The sequence below is a fragment of the Myxine glutinosa genome, chromosome 5 (genome assembly GCF_964187855.1).
Source record: "Myxine glutinosa chromosome 5, kmMyxGlut1.1, whole genome shotgun sequence".
In the NCBI taxonomy this organism is placed as follows: domain Eukaryota; kingdom Metazoa; phylum Chordata; class Myxini; order Myxiniformes; family Myxinidae; genus Myxine; species Myxine glutinosa.
This window is the reverse complement of record NC_136265.1, coordinates 6,741,446-6,767,447: the sequence shown is the minus strand read 5'-3', so window position 1 is coordinate 6,767,447 and position 26,002 is coordinate 6,741,446. Positions and strand designations below refer to the sequence as shown.

The window sequence follows — 26,002 nt, the reverse complement described above, 5'->3', positions numbered from 1 at the left end:
TTAGCTCCCGTTGGCTGTTTGCTGCTTATCAGCCACGCCCTCCGGCTCCTCCCTCGGGCCTCCTCGACTTGTCCTAGGCCCACCACATGGCATTCCAGGCTCCAAGAGGCCTACCCTTACTTTACCTGCCTCAATGCATACTAACACTGGGAAGGAGACTATACTTCACATTTAATAAGAAATAACTGACTAAGCGAGGCTACCTGTTGTGGTGCAACTAACTAAAAGGGGGGTTGTCTTTATTCCAAAAACCACAACTATATACTGTATATATATATATATATATATATATATATATATATATATATATATATATATATATATATATACGTATATATACGTATATATATATATATATATATATATATATATATATATATATATATATATATATACTATATATATATATATATATATATATATATATATATATATATATATATATATATATATATATATATATATATATATATATATATATACGTATATATATATATATATATATATATATATATATACATACATACATATATATACATATATATACATATACTGTATATATATAATATATACATATAATATATACTAGCAGAAGTACCCGGCGTTGCCGGGCGGGGGAGAGGGGAAGAGAGGGGGGGGGAGGGGCAGGAGGGGGGAAGAGGGGAGAGGAGTGGGAGGGAGCAGGAGAGGAAGGGGGTTCATCACCTTTTCGTTGAATAAATGCTGGTGAATGTGGCGTTCATCACGTTTCTGAGTTAAGTGTGTTGCCGCTAAGGAAGAAGAAGAAGCCGTCCTACCAACTTCGTACACTTCTGGAATTGTTTGATTTATTTGAATTCAAATGTCTGGTGATTGTTTTGTATTTATTTATGCGAATGTGTACTTGTATATAACTGTCATTAATTTTAAAAAAGGCTTCGGCACTATCGAGTGATAATTATTATTATTATAATTTTCTTTTTTTTTTTAACGAAAAAAAAAACGAACTTTTTTTGTTCACTTTTCTTTTTTGGCCTAAAACACTCCCAGGCACTCACTGATGAACCTCTGAAAGTTTGACGTAGATCCGTTCAGCCATCTCTGAGAAAAATGGTGACAGAGACAGACAGACACACACACACAGACCAACATCTCTCTTGTATCGTAGAAGATAGAAAGAAATCGAGAGGGAGAAAAAGACAGTCAGGGATACACTGCAAGAAGTGTTTTAAAACCCACATGTCTCGTGTAATCCCAATGGCTTATCTGTTAACTGAGACCCACTCATACGTATAGACTTGAGACAGGAAAGAGGTAACAATACCAAAAAGACCTTTCTATGTGTGAGGTTTGCATACTTCTGGATTGGTACTTCACAGGTTGGGATTTTAATCACAAAGTAGTCCCTCAGCTGGACGTTAACCTGGGTATCTCATCTACCAGCAGTGATTGGTCGACGTTAAAGATCCTACGGTGTCTTCCATGAAGAGTAGACGAGTTATCGCCAGCTCGCTGACCAAATTACTAATTACTGACTGTTCCAACTCCAGTACGTTGGGCCTGGCCAACCGGTTCGTGAACGTCGTGGCACAAAAGCATTGTCTGACCCCACAGGACCATTGTCTGACACCTGGCTAACCCCACAAGAAGGTGGGAGTAATTGGATCCATGAAAGAAGTTGTGGAATTTTGACTTTTAATTTTCACAATATTATCTATCCTACTTCCTTGTTTATCCATGTGTTCTATATTCTTCTTATTTGTGTGATTGTGCTCGTTCTTATTACCCTGCGCTCACGAAGCGAAAAGCGGGGTTAAGCATTCAGCTAAGTACGTACGTGTGTGTGCCGTGTCTGCATTTTCCAAATTCATTTTCTCGGCAAACGTTGGTCCGATTGACATGAAATTTTCACCATAGGAGGGACTCCTCCTGTAGAATATTTTCGTGAATATTGTGACGTCATAGGTCACGTGGTACAGGCGCCATCTTTGAAAAAAGTTACACCTCTATATCTCCCAAACCGCTCCATGGAAAAAATTGAGACCTGGCTCATTGTCAACGACTCCCCATGGGGAATAAGATATGTTAATGATGATGTAATCAGTGCCTTCGTTATGACGTCATAATTCGACAAATACAACACTTATCCATCCGATCATTATTTAAAAAAATTCAGCAACTGTTGGTTTGATGGACACGAAATTTTCACCATAGGAGCGCCTCCTCATTTAGAATATTTTAATGATAATCATGACGTCACAGGTCAAGTGGTACAGGCGCCATCTTGGAAAAACCAAAGAATGTTGCACCTCTATATCTCCAAAACTGCTGCATGGAAAAAATTGAAACATGGCTCATTGTAAAGAACTCCATACGGGAATAAGTGTTGACGATGACGTCATTGGTGCCATAATTATGACGTCATAATTCGACAGGGACAACGCTTAGTCTGATCAGTTTGAAATGTATTGAGCATGATCTATGCAATAATTATATTAGGGAATATAAATTTATGATGTCATCGCTCACGTGGTCTGGCAGCCATATTGGATCAAAGAAAAAAAATTGTTCAAAAACAGAAGAGTTGGCTCGCAACAAGTTGACTGCGCACGGTAAGTATTCTATGAATACCATCTAGTTTCTATTGTTTTATCTCCATGATCATTCTTCTTCCTTTTTGTTCCTCCCAATCAATCCTCTCAATCCCCGTTTTTAATCCCCATGAAAACACCTCAACCTACCTACCTTTGTGTGTTTTTTTCCAATCTTCCTCTTCCTCTTCTTGTTCTTCACCCCAATATCCCATTCCCTACGTCTTTCTCAGTAAGACCCCAGTCCTGGACTTCCATCTCCGTTCTCTGCACCGCAAGCTGCCCCCCTACCCCAGGTACCAGATTCAAACGTGCGCGACCCGTGTAACCTGGATTTAGACCCATGGTCTTGTTCTGCTGTTGATGTTACAAGTGGGGCCATATTAATCACAATCATAACTAGAGAGTTCATAGAACACCTAACCCCGCACAGTCTTCAGTGAACAAGGACATGCGCGGGGTCTGTGAGCGGAAAATTTGATTGGTTGTGATGACGTAATAATGCCGTCATATTCTGTCCAACCTGATAAACGGTAGGAATTTGAAAATGCCAAAAAGGCAATTTGTGTTTACAGTGTTCAGGTATATATTTCAATTGCAATAAAAAATAACAATAAAAGTTGTCGAAATAAAGGATCCAGGAGTTTTCCGCATTGACGCATCGTGTTTTCCACCACCTTATCTAACACTTTAGGAAGGTTCTTTGTTCCTGTTGTTTGTGTCCTTTATGACAACCTTTAAAAATGGTAAGTTTCCTGTTTGGAATGATTACATTTTCAGTTTTGTTTGACTGCCAGACAGGCGGACATACTAAAGATATATCTCACTCCTCTCTGTGTGCGCAGGACGAGACCGCGGTACAATTTGCCAAATTTAGGGCCAAAGTAATGATATAATGCAGATTCGGGTTCTCATTCGTTTTCGGATCTGTGTTCAAATTATGTCATTCAATTGAAATTAAGTTGTTCTTAGATCATAGACTGACGTCTGTGGACAGACAGAGTGAACCAATTGCTTAACACGAAGCCTGGTGTTGGCTGAACGGTTACGGTGGCTGGCTTGAGATGTTTGGGTCCTCGGTTTGAGCCCTTGTCAGCCATTAAATTAACATCCTCAGCCTGTCATCCTTCCGAGGTCGGGAAGATGAGTACCAGCTGACTGGGAATAGAGGGCATTGCATCCGCAGCACATCCGCACCCCCAGAAAATGATGCAACGAATGATAAAATGATGACAACAACTAACTTTCCCTTCCACAGATCTCCCGATGTCCCTGTTCCCTACTGTTGTCGTGCTTCTCTCTCTCTCTCCCCCCCTCTTTTCTCCCGCTCCCTTTATTATATGTTCTTTGTGTTAGCTCTTACACGAGCCTCGACCTAGTATACAAAAAGGAACAATAAAATTGGGGCCACAGGCTGCACACGGACCGCCACCACTACTTAGTATGATTTTCTCTGCAACCGTTGGTCCGATTGACACGAAATTTTGACCAAATGAGCGCCTCCTCCTGTAGAATTTTAATAATTATGACGTCATATGTCACGTGGTAGTGGCGCCATTTTGGAAAAACCGAAAAACTTTGCACCTCTATAATCTCCAAAACCGCTCCATGGGGAAAAAAATTGAAGCATGGCTCATTATCAAGTACCCCCCATGCCCCATGGGTGTATTCATGATGATATCATCGGTGCCTTCATTATGATGTCATAATTAGACAAGTAGAATGCTTGATCCGATCTGTTTGAAATTTCTTGAGTGTGATCTACACAAATATTGAGTTAAAATGATGACGTCATTGGTCACGTGGTTCAGCAGCCATATTGGATTGAAAATTAAAACATTCAAAAATCTTATTTTCCACAACGGCTTACTAGATCGATGTGAAACTCCACACATATGATCTACTTGCCTTGGGGAATAAGGTTTGAAAATGATTAAGTCATAGGTCACACAGTCAGGCAGCCATGTTGGATTTTATGCAAAACTCCATCCTTACTCCATCTTCCTGCATGTAGAGGGCCATCTTCCTGCAATGTTTGTTCCGGCATTGCAGGGGGCCCCACAGTCCACACTTCGTGGTTGACTCTCAATGCCCCCCGGGGAAAGTTGGCATGGGTAGTCAAATGCCCCGATGAAAACCAGTACCACCCACGGATTCCGAACGAAATTAAATAATTTTCACAAAATGGCCGTAGTTATCTGTTCGTGTGTCTTGATTCTTTGTATTTGCTTTCCCTAAGGTTGTCGTAGAGTGAACAACGTGGATGGAATGTTCTTGGAAAGATCGGAGAGTTGCATGGAGGAGGTGGAAGTGATTGGTGAGGAGACGAGCCCTCTGCCCATCATCACCGATATTTCTCAGTGAGGAGGGGCCAATGTATCCTTCAGTAGAAAGACTGGTTTGAGTAGGTGGATGAAGCCAGGTGTGAGCAGATGCAATAATATTGTTCACAATGTCCTCCTTCCAGGTTGACAGATGCCCACCGTGCTGCTATTAGAGTTCTGAGGAGAATGAAGCTCTTTGTAGCACAAAAGAAGTTCCAGGTGTGACTTTATTTATTAATTTATTTATTTTTCTAACAAGTTGTTGCTTTTTATTTTGCTCAATTCTTATAAAAATTCACTGACGACCAATTATGACGCATAGATTTCCTTTACCTCCTCACCCCCATACTTCACCGCCCGGCGCAGCAAGCAAGAAAGCCATATGATGTCCGTGACGTCATCGAGCAGTATTCTCAAGGTCACATGACCATGATGGTGAGGCTGAAGGAGCTGCAGAGAAGGTACGTATAGAGAGCTCTGTTTTGCATCTCTCTTACAATTAATCAAAAGTTTTAATCTCTCTGTCATAAACACTGGATTTATGATGGGTACGAATGTTATTGAACCAAATGGAAGACCATATATTTATTGCATTGGAGTCATCAGGAGGAACCTGGATAAGTAAGGAGCAAAGATGGAGTCATCAGGAGGAACCCGAATAAGCAAAGAGCAAAGATGGAGTCATCAGCAGGAACCTGAATAAGTAAAGAGCAAAGATGGAGTCATCAGGAGGAACCCGAATAAGCAAAGAGCAAAGATGGAGTCATCAGGAAGAACCTGGATAAGTAAGGAGCAAAGATGGAGTCATCAGGAGGAACCCGAATAAGCAAAGAGCAAAGATGGAGTCATCAGGAGGAACCTGAATAAGTAAAGAGCAAAGATGGAGTCATCAGGAGGAACCCGAATAAGCAAAGAGCAAAGATGGAGTCATCAGGAGGAACCTGAATAAGTAAAGAGCAAAGATGGAGTCATCAGGAGGAACCCGAATAAGCAAAGAGCAAAGATGGAGTCATCAGGAAGAACCTGGATAATACAAGTAAAGAGCAAAGATGGAGTCATCACGAGGAACCTGGATAAGTAAGGAGCAAAGATTGAGTCATCACGAGGAACCTGGATAATACAAGTAAAGAGCAAAGATGGAGTCATCACGAGGAACCTGGATAAGTAAAGAGCAAAGATGGAGTCATCATGAGGAACCTGAATAAGCAAAGAGCAAAGATGGAGTCATCAGGAGGAACCTGGATAAGTAAAGAGCAAAGATGGAGTCATCAGGAAGATCCTGGATAAGAAAAGAGCAAAGATGGAGTCATCACGAGGAACCTAGATAAGTAAAGAGCAAAGATGGAGTCATCACGAGGAACCTGGATAATACAAGTAAAGAGCAAAGATGGAGTCATCACGAGGAACCTGGATAAGTAAAGAGCAAAGATGGAGTCATCACGAGGAACCTGGATAAGTAAAGAGCAAAGATGGAGTCATCACGAGGAACCTGAATAAGTAAAGAGCAAAGATGGAGTCATCACGAGGAACCTGGATAATACAAGTAAAGAGCAAAGATGGAGTCATCACGAGGAACCTGGATAAGTAAAGAGCAAAGATGGAGTCATCACGAGGAACCTGGATAATACAAGTAAAGAGCAAAGATGGAGTCATCACGAGGAACCTGGATAAGTAAAGAGCAAAGATGGAGTCATCACGAGGAACCTGGATAAGTAAAGAGCAAAGATGGAGTCATCACGAGGAATCTGGATAATACAAGTAAAGAGCAAAGATGGAGTCATCACGAGGAACCTGGATAAGTAAAGAACTAAGATGGTGTCATCATCAGGAGCATCCTCGATAGGATTCTTGTTGCAGCCACTACTCCTCTACCCTGAAACACATCAGGCACAGCCAATTGAACCTTTGCAGAAAATTTTCTGTGAGAATTCACTTTTCTTAGACAGGTAGATAAGAACAGTGAGATATGAAGAAAAGGTAAGAATTTGAAAGATAAAGAGGAATGTGTTATTCCAGCATGGATCCCTTCACACCAAACACATCACTTATGGGAAGAGGAATGCAAACTGCCTTGGAATAGGCTTGTTGGTCATTTCTCAAATTCTCCAAAATAGCTTCCTCATTTGATAACAAGTTACAGTTCATTACCAAGTTTTGTTATTTTGAAATGAAGTGAAGGTTGTGCCTTTTAATAAATGAAGGACATGCCCTTCCACGTAGTGAAAGCTGTAAACTTCAGCCATGTAGATCATTATGGAAGGAACGGATGAAAGAGGAAATCCAGCAGAGCTATTAACGTATGGAAATGCATTGGGGCAATATGTCAGGTGAGGGCACTATGGTCTAAGGTGAGGGCGCTATGGTCTTGGGTGAGGCATTATGGTCTCGGGTTGGGGCACAAGGGTCTCGGGTGAGAGCACTATGGTCTCGGTTGAGGGCATTATTGTCTCGGGTGTGGGCTCTATGATCTAAAGTTAGGGCACTATGGTATAAGGTGAGGGCACTATGGTCTCGGGTGAGGGCACTATGGTCTCAAGTGAGGGCACTGTGGTCTCGGGTGAGGGCAGTATTGTGTATCCATCAGTTGCACAAATCGGAGGAAGGTCAAAATTAAATAAAAAGTGAATGACAGAGGGTATAACCCGAATACAAGGTGTGGAGTGTGTAGTATACCCCCAAAGGGTGGTCCAAAAGTCCAGTATAGGCTCTTCATACAGGGTGGTCCAAAAGTCCAGTATAGGCTCTTCATACAGGGTGGTCCAAAAGTCTTGCCCCATAGGGTAATGCTAGAAAATTCTGTATGTATCATTAATTACAGGTTTTCTGTTTTGTTTTAGGCTGTGACAACAGGAGTCTTACAAGGCATTAAATTAAAAAAAAAATGGAACCACAAAAAATTATTTTTATTAGTAAAAACTTCACGTTACCCTATGGGGCAAGACTTTTGGACCACCCTGTATGAAGAGCCTATACTGGACTTTTATACCACCCTGTATGAAGAGCCTATACTGGACTTTTATACCACGCTGTATGAAGAACCTATACTGGACTTTTATACCACCCTGTATGAAGAGCCTATACTGGACTTTTATACCACCCTGTATGAAGAACCTATACTGGACTTTTATACCACCTTGTATGAAGAGCCTATAAAGGACTTTTATACCACCCTGTATGAAGAGCCTATACTGGACTTTTGGACCACCCTGTATGAAGAGCCTATATTGGACTTTTGGACCACCCTGTATGAAGAGCCTATACTGGACTTTTATACCACCCTGTATGAAGAGCCTATACTGGACTTTTATACCACCCTGTATGAAGAGCCTATACTGGACTTTTGGACCACACTGTATGAAGAGCCTATACTGGACTTTTATACCACCCTGTATGAAGAGCCTATACTGGACTTTTATACCACGCTGTATGAAGAACCTATACTGGACTTTTATACCACCCTGTATGAAGAGCCTATACTGGACTTTTGGACCACCCTGTATGAAGAGCCGATACTGGACTTTTGGGCCACGCTGTATGAAGAGCCTATACTGGACTTTTATACCACCCTGTATGAAGAGCCGATACTGGACTTTTGGACCACCCTGTATGAAGAACCTATACTGGACTTTTATACCACCCTGTATGAAGAACCTATACTGGACTTTTGGACCACCCTGTATGAAGAGCCTATACTGGACTTTTATACCACGCTGTATGAAGAACCTATACTGGACTTTTATACCACCCTGTATGAAGAGCCTATACTGGACTTTTGGACCACCCTGTATGAAGAGCCTATATTGGACTTTTGGACCACCCTGTATGAAGAGCCTATACTGGACTTTTATACCACCCTGTATGAAGAGCCTATACTGGACTTTTATACCACCCTGTATGAAGAGCCTATACTGGACTTTTGGACCACACTGTATGAAGAGCCTATACTGGACTTTTATACCACCCTGTATGAAGAGCCTATACTGGACTTTTATACCACGCTGTATGAAGAACCTATACTGGACTTTTATACCACCCTGTATGAAGAGCCTATACTGGACTTTTGGACCACCCTGTATGAAGAGCCGATACTGGACTTTTGGGCCACGCTGTATGAAGAGCCTATACTGGACTTTTATACCACCCTGTATGAAGAGCCTATACTGGACTTTTGGACCACCCTGTATGAAGAACCTATACTGGACTTTTATACCACCCTGTATGAAGAACCTATACTGGACTTTTGGACCACCCTGTATGAAGAGCCTATACTGGACTTTTATACCACCCTGTATGAAGAACCTATACTGGACTTTTATACCACCTTGTATGAAGAGCCTATAAAGGACTTTTATACCACCCTGTATGAAGAACCTATACTGGACTTTTATACCACCCTGTATGAAGAGCCTATACTGGACTTTTGGACCACCCTGTATGAAGAACCTATACTGGACTTTTATACCACCCTGTATGAAGAGCCTATACTGGACTTTTGGACCACCCTGTATGAAGAACCTATACTGGACTTTTATACCACCCTGTATGAAGAGCCTATACTGGACTTTTGGACCACCCTGTATGAGGAGCCTATACTGGACTTTTCTACCACCCTGTATGAAGAGCCTATACTGGACTTTTGGACCACCCTGTATGAAGAGCCGATACTAGACTTTTATACCACCTTGTATGAAGAGCCTATAAAGGACTTTTGTACCACCCTGTATGAAGAGCCTATACTGGACTTTTATTCCACCCTGTATGAAGAGCCGATATTAGACTTTTATACCACCCTGTATGAAGAGCCGATACTAGACTTTTATACCACCCTGTATGAAGAGCCTATACTGGACTTTTATACCACCCTGTATGAAGAACCTATACTGGACTTTTATACCACCCTGTATGAAGAGCCTATACTAGACTTTTATACCACCCTGTATGAAGAACCTATACTGGACTTTTATACCACCCTGTATGAAGAGCCTATACTGGACTTTTGGACCACCCTGTATGAAGAACCTATGCTGGACTTTTATACCACCCTGTATGAAGAGCCTATACTGGACTTTTGGACCACCCTGTATGAGGAGCCTATACTGGACTTTTATACCACCCTGTATGAAGAACCTATACTGGACTTTTATACCACCCTGTATGAAGAACCTATACTGGACTTTTATACCACCCTGTATGAGGAGCCTATACTGGACTTTTATACCACCCTGTATGAAGAACCTATACTGGACTTTTGGACCACCCTGTATGAGGAGCCTATAAAGGACTTTTATACCACCCTGTATGAAGAGCCTATAAAGGACTTTTATACCACCCTGTATTAAGAACCTATACTGGACTTTTGGACCACCCTGTATGAGGAGCCTATACTGGACTTTTATACCACCCTGTATGAAGAGCCTATAAAGGACTTTTATACCACCCTGTATGAAGAACCTATGCTGGACTTTTGGACCACCCTGTATGAAGAACCTATGCTGGACTTTTATACCACCCTGTATGAAGAGCCTATACTGGACTTTTATACCACCCTGTATGAAGAGCCGAAAAGGACTTTTATACCACCCTGTATGAAGAACCTATGCTGGACTTTTGGACCACCCTGTATGAAGAACCTATGCTGGACTTTTATACCACCCTGTATGAAGAGCCTATACTGGACTTTTATACCACCCTGTATGAAGAGCCTATAAAGGACTTTTATACCACCCTGTATGAAGAGCCTATACTGGACTTTTATACCACCCTGTATGAAGAACCTATACTGGACTTTTATACCACCTTGTATGAAGAGCCTATAAAGGACTTTTGGACCACCCTGTATGAAGAGCCTATACTGGACTTTTATACCACCCTGTATGAAGAGCCTATACTGGACTTTTATACGACCCTGTATGAAGATCCTATACTGGACTTTTATACCACCTTGTATGAAGAGCCTATACTGGACTTTTATACCACCCTGTATGAAGAGCCTATACTGGACTTTTATACCACCTTGTATGAAGAGCCTATAAAGGACTTTTGGACCACACTGTATGAAGAGCCTATACTGGACTTTTATACCACCCTGTATGAAGAGCCTATACTGGACTTTTATACGACCCTGTATGAAGATCCTATACTGGACTTTTGGACCACCCTGTATGAAGATCCTATACTGGACTTTTCTACCACCCTGTATGAAGAGCCTATACTGGACTTTTGGACCACCCTGTATGAAGAGCCGATACTAGACTTTTATACCACCTTGTATGAAGAGCCTATACTGGACTTTTATACCACCCTGTATGAAGAGCCTATACTGGACTTTTATACCACCTTGTATGAAGAGCCTATAAAGGACTTTTGGACCACCCTGTATGAAGATCCTATACTGGACTTTTGGACCACCCTGTATGAAGAGCCTATACTGGACTTTTGGACCACCCTGTGTAAAGCGCCGCTACAATTTCTACACCTTCTATAACAGGTATGGTGATTTTGCTGAATAACTTTGGTCTATTCGTCTTTCCTTGCAGAATGGATCAGTCCTTAGGCAAACCTGCATTGTTTCTATCAGGTATGTATTTTACCAATCTGCGTGTTGTCTGTTTGCATGTTCTACCAAACGCTGTGATTTATAAACTTTTTTCCATGCACATTTGGGGCCTTCTCTCCTGCTTGCTCTCAGATTTGCTGACTGATTTGAAAGACTATTTGATTGCTTGTTTCCTGGCCGAGGCGCGTTTGGATTGATCCCTATATTGGGAGGTGGTTGAGATTGGCCACCTTATAAATCCATACACTCAAGGATTGCGGATATTATGGACATGAAAATACTCCTCACTCTGCTTTTTCTCTTCCTGGCAGACAAGGGGCAGGATCGTGGACGCTATTCGTTGGGTGCTCGCCTCATCAGGGTTGAGGATAAGGTAACACAGGGGGAAATGATTGACATCAATTGAGACAAAGTAGGAATTTAATTCTTTGCTAATTTGAAGATAACAGATTTCTTCACAATTATTATTTGCAAAAATCAAAGATTATTCAAGTATATTGGTTGGTGTTCTGTCTGTCTGTTTGTCTGCCAATTTGGTCACAATTTTAAACCAATCTTCACAAAACTCCACCAAATGGTGGAGATGGCCATAAGGAAAAAGCCTATTCATTTTGAGGTCAAAGGTTAAAGGTCATCTTGAGGTCAAATGTCTAAAGTTGTCATTTTTCATCGGGTTGACTTGAAAGTTGAACAGCATTTGCATATTGGGTCACTAAATTGGAAAACCAACTATTTTTGGGGTCAAAAGGGCAAAGGTCAACTCAAGGTCAAACTTCTAAAATCATCAATAATTGTCATCTGAAAAATCGTCAATTTTAATCCGATCGGCTTGGAAATTAAACAGCAATTATATCGTGCATCTGTGAATTGGGAAAGCAACTATTTTGAGGTCAAAAGGTCAACTCAAGATCAAACTTCTAAAATCATCAATTTACATCTGAAAATAGTCAATTTTAATCCGATCGACTTGAGAATGAAACAGCAATTACATAGTGCATCTGTGCAACTATTTTGAGGTCAAAAGGTCAAACTTCTAAAAACATCAATTTTCATCCGATTAACCTGAAAATTAAAGAGCAATTACATCGTGCATCACATAATTGGAAAACCAAACTATTTTGGGGTCAAAAGGGCAAAGCTCAACTCAAGGTCAAACTTCTAAAATCATCAATTTTCATCTGAAAAATCGTCAATTTTCATCCGATCGACTTGGAAATTAAACAGCAATTATATCGTGCATCTGTGAATTGGGAAAGCAACTATTTTGAGGTCAAAAGGTCAACTCAAGGTCAAACTTCTAAAATCATCAATTTACATCTGAAAATAGTCAATTTTCATCCGATCGACTTGAGAATTAAACAGCAATTACATAGTGCATCTGTGCAACTATTTTGAGGTCAAAAGGTCAAACTTCTAAAAACATCAATTTTCATCCGATTAACCTGAAAATTAAAGAGCAATTACATCGTGCATCACATAATTGGAAAACCAACTATTTTGGGGTCAAAAGGGCAAAGCTCAACTCAAGGTCAAACTTCTAAAATCATCAATTTTCATCTGAAAAATCGTCAATTTTCATCCGATCGACTTGAAAATTAAACAGTAATTACATAGTGCATCTGTGTAACTATTTGGGAAAGCAACTATTTTGAGGTCAAAAGGTCAAACTTCTAAAATCATCAATTTTCATCTGAAAAATCGTCAATTTTCATCCGATTAACCTGAAGATTAAAGAGCAATTACATCGTGCATCACATAATTGGAAAACCAACTATTGTGGGGTCAAAAGGGCAAAGCTCAACTCAAGGTCAAACTTCTAAAATCATCAATTTACATCTGAAAATAGTCAATTTTAATCCGATCGACTTGAGAATGAAACAGCAATTACATAGTGCATCTGTGCAACTATTTTGAGGTCAAAAGGTCAAACTTCTAAAAACATCAATTTTCATCTGATTAACCTGAAAATTAAAGAGCAATTACATCGTGCATCACATAATTGGAAAACCAAACTATTTTGGGGTCAAAAGGGCAAAGCTCAACTCAAGGTCAAACTTCTAAAATCATCAATTTTCATCTGAAAAATCGTCAATTTTCATCCGATCGACTTGAAAATTAAACAGCAATTACATAGGGTCATAGTGAATCTGTGATTTGGGAAAGCAAATATTTTGAGGTCAAAAGGTCAACTCAAGGTCATACTTCTAAAATCATCAATTTTCATCCGATCGACTTGAGAATTAAACAGCAATTACATAGTGCATCTGTGCAACTATTTGGGAAAGCAACTATTTTGAGGTCAAAAGGTCAAACTTCTAAAATCATCAATTTTCATCTGAAAAATCGTCAATTTTCATCCGATCGACTTGAAAATTAAACAGCAATTACATAGGGTCATAGTGAATCTGTGATTTGGGAAAGCAAATATTTTGAGGTCAAAAGGTCAACTCAAGGTCATACTTCTAAAATCATCAATTTTCATCCGATCGACTTGAGAATTAAACAGCAATTACATAGTGCATCTGTGCAACTATTTGGGAAAGCAACTATTTTGAGGTCAAAAGGTCAAACTTCTAAAATCATCAATTTTCATCTGAAAAATCGTCAATTTTCATCCGATTAACCTGAAAATTAAAGAGCAATTACATCGTGCATCACATAATTGGAAAACCAAACTATTTTGGGGTCAAAAGGGCAAAGCTCAACTCAAGGTCAAACTTCTAAAATCATCAATTTTCATCTGAAAAATCGTCAATTTTCATCCGATCGACTTGGAAATTAAACAGCAATTATATCGTGCATCTGTGAATTGGGAAAGCAACTATTTTGAGGTCAAAAGGTCAACTCAAGATCAAACTTCTAAAATCATCAATTTACATCTGAAAATAGTCAATTTTAATCCGACCGACTTGAGAATGAAACAGCAATTACATAGTGCATCTGTGCAACTATTTTGAGGTCAAAAGGTCAAACTTCTAAAAACATCAATTTTCATCTGATTAACCTGAAAATTAAAGAGCAATTACATCGTGCATCACATAATTGGAAAACCAAACTATTTTGGGGTCAAAAGGGCAAAGCTCAACTCAAGGTCAAACTTCTAAAATCATCAATTTTCATCTGAAAAATCGTCAATTTTCATCCGATCGACTTGGAAATTAAACAGCAATTATATCGTGCATCTGTGAATTGGGAAAGCAACTATTTTGAGGTCAAAAGGTCAACTCAAGGTCAAACTTCTAAAATCATCAATTTACATCTGAAAATAGTCAATTTTAATCCGATCGGCTTGGAAATTAAACAGCAATTACATCGTGCATCTGTGAATTGGGAAAGCAACTATTTTGAGGTCAAAAGGTCAACTCAAGGTCAAACTTCTAAAATCATCAATTTACATCTGAAAATAGTCAATTTTCATCCGATCGACTTGAGAATTAAACAGCAATTACATAGTGCATCTGTGCAACTATTTTGAGGTCAAAAGGTCAAACTTCTAAAAACATCAATTTTCATCTGATTAACCTGAAAATTAAAGAGCAATTACATCGTGCATCACATAATTGGAAAACCAACTATTTTGGGGTCAAAAGGGCAAAGCTCAACTCAAGGTCAAACTTCTAAAATCATCAATTTTCATCTGAAAAATCGTCAATTTTAATCCGATCGGCTTGGAAATTAAACAGCAATTATATCGTGCATCTGTGAATTGGGAAAGCAACTATTTTGAGGTCAAAAGGTCAACTCAAGATCAAACTTCTAAAATCATCAATTTACATCTGAAAATAGTCAATTTTAATCTGATCGACTTGAGAATTAAACAGCAATTACATAGTGCATCTGTGCAACTATTTTGAGGTCAAAAGGTCAAACTTCTAAAAACATCAATTTTCATCCGATTAACCTGAAAATTAAAGAGCAATTACATCGTGCATCACATAATTGGAAAACCAAACTATTTTGGGGTCAAAAGGGCAAAGCTCAACTCAAGGTCAAACTTCTAAAATCATCAATTTTCATCTGAAAATAGTCAATTTTCATCCGATCGACTTGAGAATTAAACAGCAATTACATAGTGCATCTGTGCAACTATTTTGAGGTCAAAAGGTCAAACTTCTAAAAACATCAATTTTCATCCGATTAACCTGAAAATTAAAGAGCAATTACATCGTGCATCACATAATTGGAAAACCAACTATTTTGGGGTCAAAAGGGCAAAGGTCAACTCAAGGTCAAACTTCTAAAATCATCAATTTTCATCTGAAAAATCATCAATTTTAATCCGATCGACTTGGAAATTAAACAGCAATTATATCGTGCATCTGTGAATTGGGAAAGCAACTATTTTGAGGTCAAAAGGTCAACTCAAGGTCAAACTTCTAAAATCAATTTTCATCTGAAAAATCATCAATTTTAATCCAATTGACCCGAGCTTTGATTAAGATTGTCAATTTTAATCTTAATGCAATAGATAATTTGATGTAGCCATGGCAACTTGTTTCGGTGGGGGGGGGGGAGGGGAGGGGGGAGGGGAAGAATTTGCAAGTATTGTGCTCCGCATGACGTCTTTCTTGTAATTATGCTTTTGCTTGGTTGAAGTCTGGGTGTCGATTTATCAAAGACTTGGCACGCAAACCGTTGCACAAGCTGCCCTTTGGGTGCAGGATTTATCGTGATCCGTGTCGAGATCTCCTGTTGTGTCTATTATATTATGTCTCGCTCTGAGTCCCTTTCTTTTCATGTCCCTATCCCTCCAGGTCTCACGGCTGGATGAAAAACTGGATGCCATTATGTCTGTTCTGGAGACTTTAAAATCAGAAAAAGCAATTCCTGGCACATCCAGAAAATCAGCACCAAACACCCAATATCTATGATATCCAATACACATTACCCATCACAAAGTGGTTCGTACACAATATAAGATTCATAATTCTAAAATTCTTGGCTTCCATTGTTTATTTCTCAATTGACATTATTATCCACCCATTGGGATTGAACACGTAGAAGTAAATTAATGAATGAAAAATTTCATAGCACGGTGATTAATATCAACCATCAACAAAAAGGTTACCCCAAAAGCAATGCCTCTTCCTGAATTTCCCAGTGATTTGTCTGTGAGCACCAAGATTGCTTTGACGAAGCAGGATTTGCACAAGAGTCACAATTTGGGGAAGTAGGTGCAGGCCGCTCCTTGTATTGGATCGGTAGGTCCAAAGATGAGCCTCGACAATCGGGTGTGGAATTGGATATTCGATCCGAAATTGCACATGAGCTTGGCTCACTCCCAAACAGGAATCGATGATGGACCCTTCGGATGATTCCGACAAGTAACCAACACGTCACAATCATCATCGGTGTTTATGCACCACGAACAGTGACCCGATCTTAGTCGGATCATCAGATGATGAGGAGCACACACACCCTCAGGAAAAAATGATCTACTTAGAAGTAGTTGTACTCTCATGTACTTGCTGGCACTTTACGTTAACCTTAGAATTACTATAGATTACTCTATTGTGACATAAGTATACTGCAGTAAGGATTGGCGTTAACTGAAGTGATTTCAGTTATAATTACACAAGTCTGCAGAGAATTACTCCAGTATAGGGATGCTATTCTGGCCAGGTAAAACATAGCATCACACCTTTTAATCCTTACTAATAGCATCCCAACCGTGTTAGCATCAACGTGAATAACAGCATGACATTTCAAAAAGGGGCAATTGTTACGGCAATTGTTACTACAGTATACTTATATCTCAGTAGAGTAACCTGTAGTAATTCTAAGGTTAAGTTAAACTGCCAGCAAGTACATGAGAGTGCAACTACTTCTCTAATTACGTCATTTCTGCTTGGGTATGAATTATCTACATCTGCAAGAGGAATGAAGCGAAGGTCCATTCGCCACCAGCTTATCCGCATCACGTGTTTTCTTCAAGATGGTTTGTGCTTTTTAACTTTGATCTCAGTGCAAACTTCAACAACCATGATGTGACGATTAATGTCCATTGGCACTGTTCCCTCAGTTGGAAGGAAATCGAAATCGGTCGTCGTTTCCTGCTGGCAGCCATTTTGGACTAATGCTTCGCTGCTGCCATCTGTCAGAACATGGAGGAAATGGCAGAGAAGAGGCAGGAAGTTCCAATGATCGCATGGGCACACTCTTTCGGAAAAAAGAAAGAAAGATCATTTCTTTTGGGATAACCTTCATTGCATTGCTTTAGTTGTTTTTGTGAGAGTGAAGTGGGATGTTATCTCAGGTTGCATATCCTATTTGTTCTACTTCCTTCATATCTTCCAAAGAGGTTGACTACTGGAAAACCTGTGGTCGTCGAGGTAGTGAAGAACCCATCTGAGAGCTCTTGGGGCTATAAGAGAGCCACGCTGCATCAGAAGTCCTGAATCAGTAGGCCACGTGCTTACTAGGAGACGAGTGAATGTGGATCGGTGTAACCAGAACACACCCATATTGGTATAACATGGAAGTGTTGCACTACTGACCCTTTCACCCGATGTTCGAAATGAAAACGAGTGTGTTCCTATTTATAAACGTGACCGTACCTGCTAGATCTTCTGGTGACAAGGTGCATGTTAATGACAGATATTTATTCTTACATTTTACTTCTGCAAAAGCAAAAACATTATACCTGTGCTTCTTGCCGTTCACCAAAAATTCACAACGCAATTCTATATTTCTGACTTGCTCTTCAGGTGCATGAAGAACATGCATTGTTCCATTAACCTATCAATTGTTAGTACAATCCTGCGACCAATTGGGGAATACAGGAATATCGACATTGTCCGTTCACCTCCCAACAAGGACCTGAGAGTGCAGCCTCTATCGTCTGACCATTGACCTGCCCTGACCTCTGACCTTCCCTGTCCATTGACCTGCCCTGACCGCTGACCTTCCCTGACCGCTGACCTGCCCTGACCATTGACCTGCCCTGACTGCTGACCTTCCCTGACCATTGACCTGCCCTGACTGCTGACCTGCCCTGACCACTGACCTGCCCTGACCACTGACCTTCCCTGACCGCTGACCTGACCATTGACCTGCCCTGACTGCTGCCCTGACCATTGACCTGCCCTGACCGCTAACCTGCCCTGACCGCTGACCTGCCCTGACGGCTGACCTGCCCTGACCGCTGACCTACCCTGACCACTGACCTTCCCTAAGCACTAACCTGCCCTGACTGCTGACCTTCTCTGACCGTTGACCTGCCCTGATCACTGCCCTGTCCGCTGACCTGCCCTGACCGCTGACCTGCCCTGATCGCTGACCTGCCCTCACCGCTGACCTGCCCTGATTGCTAACCTGCCCTGACCTTCCCTGACCGTTGATCTTCCCTGACCGTTGACCGGCCCTGATCGCTGCCGTGATCTCTGCCGTGACCTTCCCTGACCGCTGACCTGACTGCTGACCTGCCCTGATCGCTGACCTGCCCTCACCACTGACCTGCCCTGATCGCTACCTTGACCGCTGACCTTCCCTGACTGCTGACCTGATCGCTGACCTTCCCTGATCGCTGACCTGCCCTCACCACTGACTTTCCCTGACCGCTGACCTGCCCTGATCGCTACCTTGACCGCTGACCTTCCCTGACTGCTGACCTGATCGCTGACCTGCCCTCACTGCTGACCTTCCCTGACCGCTGACCTGCCCTGATCGCTACCTTGACCGCTGACCTTCCCTGACTGCTGACCTGATCACTGACCTGCCCTCACTGCTGACCTGACCTGCCGCACCAGTCGTTGCAGCTGATCTGAAATTGCTTCGAGATAAAAAGGAAAGTCTATGTAAATCATGGCAAGATTTAGTGTGAAGGTGTGGGATACCTTATTTTGTTTGACCTTTGCACAGAAGGAAGAAAATAAGTGAGATTTTGCAATAAAATGTGAAGGTTTTTGAGAGGGTGATGCCATCGCTGAAGCACACTGAATGGCTGATGATGTCAGATCGGGGGCATTATTGCTATGTTTTTATCGGACTAATCGGGATGATGGTCGGTGCGATTTATTGGACCAAACGTATGTGGTGGGTGGGGTAAAGGCTATCTAATGAGAGTTTCCTGGTTTGGTATAAAAGGGAGGCGCTCGGCACTCGGAGAGACATTCTGTTGTGGGGATTGAATGCTCTAGTTGATATCACTTTGGTATCCGAACTGTGCGTTATTTTCTCTGCATTTGATCTGTAATGAGATGTTGTTTGAACTTGTTAATAAATTCCTTTGTTTCAAGGTCATTGGTTGTCTCAAAGTAGTTACCCGCACGTGAAGCGCAAAGCACAAAGTGAGAGCCAGTAAGATTCAATGAGAACCAGAGAGACCCAATGAGATCCAGAGAGAGCCAGAGAGATCCAGGGAGACCCAATGAGATCCAGAGAGAGCCAATGAGATCCAGAGAGAGCCAGAGAGATCCAGGGAGACCCAATGAGATCCAGAGAGAGCCAATGACATCCAGTGAGAGCCAGAGAGATCCAGAGAGATCCAGTGAGAGCCAGTGAGAGCCAGAGAGATCCAGTGAGATCCAGAGAGAGCCAGAGAGATCCAGGGAGACCCAATGAGATCCAGAGAGAGCCAGAGAGATCCAGTGAGAGCCAGGGAGAGCCAGAGAGATCCAGTGAGAGCCAGAGAGATCCAGTGAGATCCAGTGAGATCCAGATAGATCCAGTGAGAGCCAGAGAGATCCAATGAGAGCCAGAGAGATCCAGTAAGAGCCAGAGAGATCCAGAGAGACACAGAGAGATCCAGTGAGAGCCAGAGAGATCCAGTGAGAGCCAGAGAGATCCAATGAGAGCCAGAGAGATCCAGTGAGAGCCAGAGAGATCCAGAGAGACCCAGAGAGAGCCAGAGAGATCCAATGAGAGCCAGAGAGAGCCAGTAAGATTCAGTGAGATCCAGAGAGACCCAGAGAGAGCCAGAGAGATCCAGAGAGAGCCAGAGAGATCCAGTAAGAGCCAGAGAGATCCAGTGAGAGCCAGAGAGATCCAGAGAGACCCAGAGAGAGCCAGAGAGATCCAATGAGGGCCAGAGAGAGCCAGTAAGATTCAGTGAGATCCAGAGAGACCCAGAGAGAGCCAGAGAGATCCAGAGAGACCCAGAGAGACCCAGTGAGAGCCAGAGAGATCCAGAGAGACCCAGAGAGAGCCAGAGAGATCCAATGAGAGCCAGAGAGAGCCAGTAAGATTCAGTGAGATCCAGAGAGACCCAGAGAGAGCCAGAGAGATCCAGTAAGAGCCAGAGAGATCCAATGAGAGCCAGTGAGAGCCAGAGAGATCCAGAGAGAGCCAGAGAGATCCAATGAGAGCCAGAGAGAGCCAGTAAGATTCAGTGAGAGAGAAGTGCACGTGATAATTCACACACTCATATGTGGTCACCACTCACCACACCGTTCTCCTTTGTAAGAAATCTATATTATAAAAGGAGCCGTGTCTGTATCTGTCTGTCTGTATGTCTGCTTGTTTGTCATGTTATAACTTGAGAACGGATTTCAATAAATGCAACTACGGTGAATTCGGGTAACTCCGGGGAATGTTTTTGTGATCCCAATTATTTTTTTCTGTGTACATGGACACGCGTGTCAAAACTACAAATGCCAACACATGACGTTGGTTATCCCTGCACGGAGAACAGGATCTCCCAGGACTCCTTTTTTTTCCTTCCGGCTTCCCCCATAGATTAGCCATCGCAGCAAATATTGGTACTTCCGTCAGCGAAGCGACTAGTCTTATATTCTAGTCTATCTACGATAAATGGATGAGGTGTGTGTGTGTGTGTGTGTGTGTGTGTCATACTTTTTTGTGTCTACTTATTACGTACGTCTATTAATTAATTAGGTACTATTCAATTGTACCTTTTAACCCTTTAGTTTAGACTGCTGAGAGCCCTTAGACCTTGGAAGACCCTTTAACACTTGAGACCCAAAAGACCCCAATAGTGGGGTGCCCGGCATTGGAAAATTTTCATTTTGATTTCAAGTTGATGCAAAAGTTTACTTTTTGTTATCATCTTGAAGGTTGGGGTCTGAATAACATTTTTGGTCCGAGTGGACAATGATCAGCCCCCATTGGGGCACTTGGGGGCACTTGTGGGCATGGGGGGTGCCTTAACCCACCGTGAAAGGAATGTGAAAAGTTCAAACTGTTCTAAACTTTTGATCTGATGATGTGATCTGAACATATTTGACATCAGCAACTTTGTGATGGAGTAGCAACCTCATTTCTAAGTATTTTGCCTCTAGAGCCGCCACCGTGTTGACGGTATCAGCGTAAATCCATAAAAAAAACATGTTATTTTGAGAGACTTTCAGTAATACTTGGGCCAAATTTTTATTTATCATAAAACATGTTACATGGTTTAATAAGTGTTGGGATGAGTTCTGACATTTGCCATGAACATGAACTAAACAATATATATATATATATCAGTAACTATGCGACCTTCATATCATCAGTGGAGAACCGCCAGCAAGGTGTCCCATACAGCTGCTGCTGCACCTTGCTGGGAGCGATACGCACCGCCTGCCACGCGGTGACGTTATCTCTGGTATCCACTCATCATATGGATTCGACCTGTATTGAATATATATATATATATATATATATATATATATATATATATATATATATATATATATATATATATATGAACTAAAAAATTTATGAACCACTGCAAAAATGACTCACTATTTTCTGGCTTGGGAACAGTTCTGAGTCATATAGTGAGCACATTTGCACTTGCACAAACGTGTGCATTTCAAGTTAGCCTTCTTGCACTTGCACGACAAACAGGTTTTCGTGCAAGTACATTTTACATCGAGGTCGAAGACATCCTTGGCAAGGGGCAGCGTCGTTCAAATGGGAACCAGCTTGCTGTCTTTCTCCATCCATCCATGATTGCTGGGGTTTTAGACAGGTGCCAATGGCTTGTGAGTTGTAGTCCAGGTGCTCGCTTGGAAGACTCCTTTGGAGATGTTGGTCCAACGCATCACTCGTAGGGGGTGTTCTCTCCACGTCCCTAGTCTTATGGCAGAACACCCTCATTCGAAAGAGATCAATGTTGCTGTCGTCGGTGATAGATTCGTTGGAGTACAGCCTGCAGACAAATTGCATCACCACTTCTTTCAACTTTGGTGATATATGAAACGGGGTGCTAGCGACAGTTGCAAATTCTTCCATGAGAGATGGAACTTTGTCCTTCCTCTTGAAGCAGTATCGCTTACCCTTGAATTTGAAAGAATATGTGCTGTCTGATCCAGTGAACGCATGGAAGAGGGCCATGGCTTTACACGTTGTCACTCCTAAGCTTGAGGCGATGGTGTTGAGGGAGATCATTTTGGTTGCTTTTCCTGCTTTCAATGAAATCCAGATTTCTGCCGCTGGGTTCACAGCAATGATGTGGTGGAAATTACTTTAAAAGTATTACGACAACATCTGTGTCCCCAGTACGAACCATCACAAGTGAGGAATATTGGAGGGCATGAGGGAGATGTACCAGGACACCAGTGTCTGCCTCCTCATGATTGCATGGTCCCATAGGAGAACCGTTCCCTGCAGTGAGGACTTGTTCAATATCCACTCTCACTGCTCTTTTCAAGTCATGCTGGATCCTTGGGCAGAAAACCATGGTGAAATATTCATCGAATGACTTGCCTTGGACGGTTGTACCAAGAAGAGCGTGGATCAGTGCTCCACCATCGATAACGATGACCCCATAAACATCCGGTGCCACCAGCTCCTCATCTACTGTAGGATCGGTAGTTGAACTGGCTTCCATAATGCATGACAATACATCTGACTTGCTACAGGAGTTGAGAGATCCTTCAGAAGACAGTGCAGGTGGACATGATGAAGATTCGTTGCGGAAAAATTCCTCCAGATTTCTACCTTGGCTCTCAAGCACAACAGATGCTTGTCCATACAACTCTGCATGTTGTTTGAAGTTCTGAATTTTCCTCTTAAGTGCTGTCTTCGTTTGAGGTTTCTGCTCATGGAACAGCAACAAGTTGTTTTTATTGATCGGCGTCGTCAGAAGTACGTTATTCAAGCCAAACACATCTTTCCGAAAATGGTCATATTGATCTTGTCCCCTAGATTCTAAAATACGGACAGAGGCGGCAGCGGAATCATTGATACACACTTTGTTGTCTAACGTGACCAGATCCGCACTGTTCTCCTCAAAGGGATTCCCTCTGCTTAGCAGGGCATCGAACAGGTCTGTTACGTGGTGAGGGATCTCTTCGTCATCATCAGCATCGTCATTTGCGTCAGCAAATTGTTCAACAACGCGGCTAATCTCTGTACCAGTCACAATCCAGCGTTCTGACATGGCAGGAAGATCTGTGACCAATCATGCCACCAACTCCTTTTACTCTTTTGTTGGCCTGCTCATGTGCCTGATCAATTGGTATGGATGAGAACCGACGATTGCTTCTAGTTATCGTCCAGTGCCCCACTTAAAACTCCTCCTGGATGATAGCTGGAAGAGCTTCTCAGTCTCTGATCAGGGCAGGAACCCACCGGGCATAATTCTGGTGATCTAGGGCAAAGAATAGGGGTACAAGCTTCTGGAGAGTAGCGACCGTGAGTTTGAACTTGCGCTCCTGATGTGACCGTATGAACAATGAACATGAACATGAATTGTTGGTACTTGTGAATGAGTAGCCAGAATTGCACTGTTGGTTTCTCCCTGTAAGCCACCGAGACCCAATCCTCAAAGGTCATCTCGATTCCACAGTCCTCAGAGGCTCGTTTGAGAAGGCTGTCGAGCACCACAACAGTAACTTGGTGAGCATATCGTGTTCTCATTGGATCGGATGCATTCAAAAAATATTTGGCTGCTGCCTCTGTCTTAATAATTCCGGCTTCTGACCATCCAGACTCACGTAAGAGATCTCCCATAGTGGCCCACAAAGCCATTTCGATGTGGAGCTCTCCCAGCATCACCAGAAACTTGTTTTCTCTAAAGATTTCAGGGAAGGTCCATTGCATTTTCTTCGCGATGTCGTGAAGTGGTTGGTCCACTACCAAGCCTGGAGGTTGTTGTGGGTTGAGGTACTCAGTTGTTTGTTTCACTGGGTCCATTCCATGTCGACTCATTCCTGGTGTAGCTGCATTCTCATGGAATAGTGGTAGGAGGGCTTCAATGCATTTCTCTGGTGGTCCAACAGCATCTGATCGACAAGCATGGTATGAAGACCACATCATCTGAGTGACTTTCTTTGTCTCCAATTCCACGTGCAGGTTGGCATGTACCACAGTCATCTATGCCTGGTCATGCTGTTCCTCCTTATGGAATGAACTCGTGGACAGTGGCTGCGCATCTTTTACCGGAGGATGTACATGGACACACGTGTCAAAACTGCAAATGCCAACACGTGACGTTGGTTATCCCTGCACGGAGAGCAGGATCTCCCAGGAATCCTTCTTTGTTAACTTGAGATCGGATTTCAATGAAACCAATCACAGGAAGTAAACAACATAAACATAACATATCCCTCTCCCTACAAAGATGTATAATCCATCATGTTCATTCCAAATCTCCACGAGTCCAAATCATAGAAATCATACATTTTCCCCCCATTTCTTTAATTTAATGTCTCTTTATTACAACTACTACGACTACTACTACAACTACCACTCTAACAACAACAACAACAACCACCCCAACAACAACAACCACCCTAACAACAACAACAACCACCCTAACAACAACAACCACCCTAACAACAACAACAACCACCCTAACAACAACAACCACCCTAACAACAACAACCACCCTAACAACAACAACCACCCTAACCACAACAACCACCCTAACCACAACAACCACCCTAACAACAACAAGAACTACCCTAACAACAACAACAACCACCCTAACAACAACAACAACCACCCTAACAACAACAACCACCCTAACAACAAGAAGAACCACCCTAACAACAACAACAAGAACAACAAGAACCACCCAAACAACAACAAGAACAACAACCCTAACAACCGTTTTTCCAATTCCGCAAAGATTGGTGTTTCCGTCAGCGAAGCGACGGTCTTATATACGAGTTACTTGTTAAACTGGACCATCAACACTAGGTAGAGTGCACACCTCCACCAGGATGAAGAGTTTACGTTTTGTATCCACTGATAGTGATACGTGATAGTGATAGACCGGATCTGGATTCGGACCTGAACCAAAATCGAATCAGCTTTGTCTTGTCACGTAACCAACTCGTCCACCACGTTTTGTCCGAATCTGTCCATAATGTTCAGTGGACATATCGTGCTAACAGAGACACAATCTCAGTTCACTTTCGGTGCCGGAGGTAATAAACCACAAGGAGTTACACCTTTCATCTCTCACTCACGATGCGTCTCCACGTAACGTAAACGATTTATTGTGCAGCGTTTACAAGCCATGATGTACTAATCGACAGTGCTGCATTTAAGCTTTTCCGTGAATTTTGTTAGATATAATGTTCACCATTACTGTTATATTTCTAGAATATCTCCGAAAATGTTTTAACTATTCATTTAACGTTAGTGTTTAGTGAACAGAG

At 41.9% G+C, this 26,002-nt stretch overlaps 1 protein-coding gene across 1 annotated transcript in view; it reads left to right on the top strand.

The window, feature by feature from the left end:
• Window positions 1–19,691, top strand: part of KCNQ1 (potassium voltage-gated channel subfamily Q member 1) — a 102,095-nt gene extending 82,404 nt beyond the window's left edge. Inside the window, 7 exon segments of the mRNA XM_078777538.1 lie at window positions 2,804–2,866; window positions 4,810–4,930; window positions 5,038–5,113; window positions 5,261–5,355; window positions 11,431–11,471; window positions 11,762–11,823; window positions 16,205–19,691. Of these exon segments, the coding sequence (XP_078633664.1) occupies window positions 2,804–2,866; window positions 4,810–4,930; window positions 5,038–5,113; window positions 5,261–5,355; window positions 11,431–11,471; window positions 11,762–11,823; window positions 16,205–16,321 (575 nt within the window). The 3' untranslated portion in view covers window positions 16,322–19,691.
• The last annotated feature ends 6,311 nt before the right edge of the window (window positions 19,692–26,002 follow it).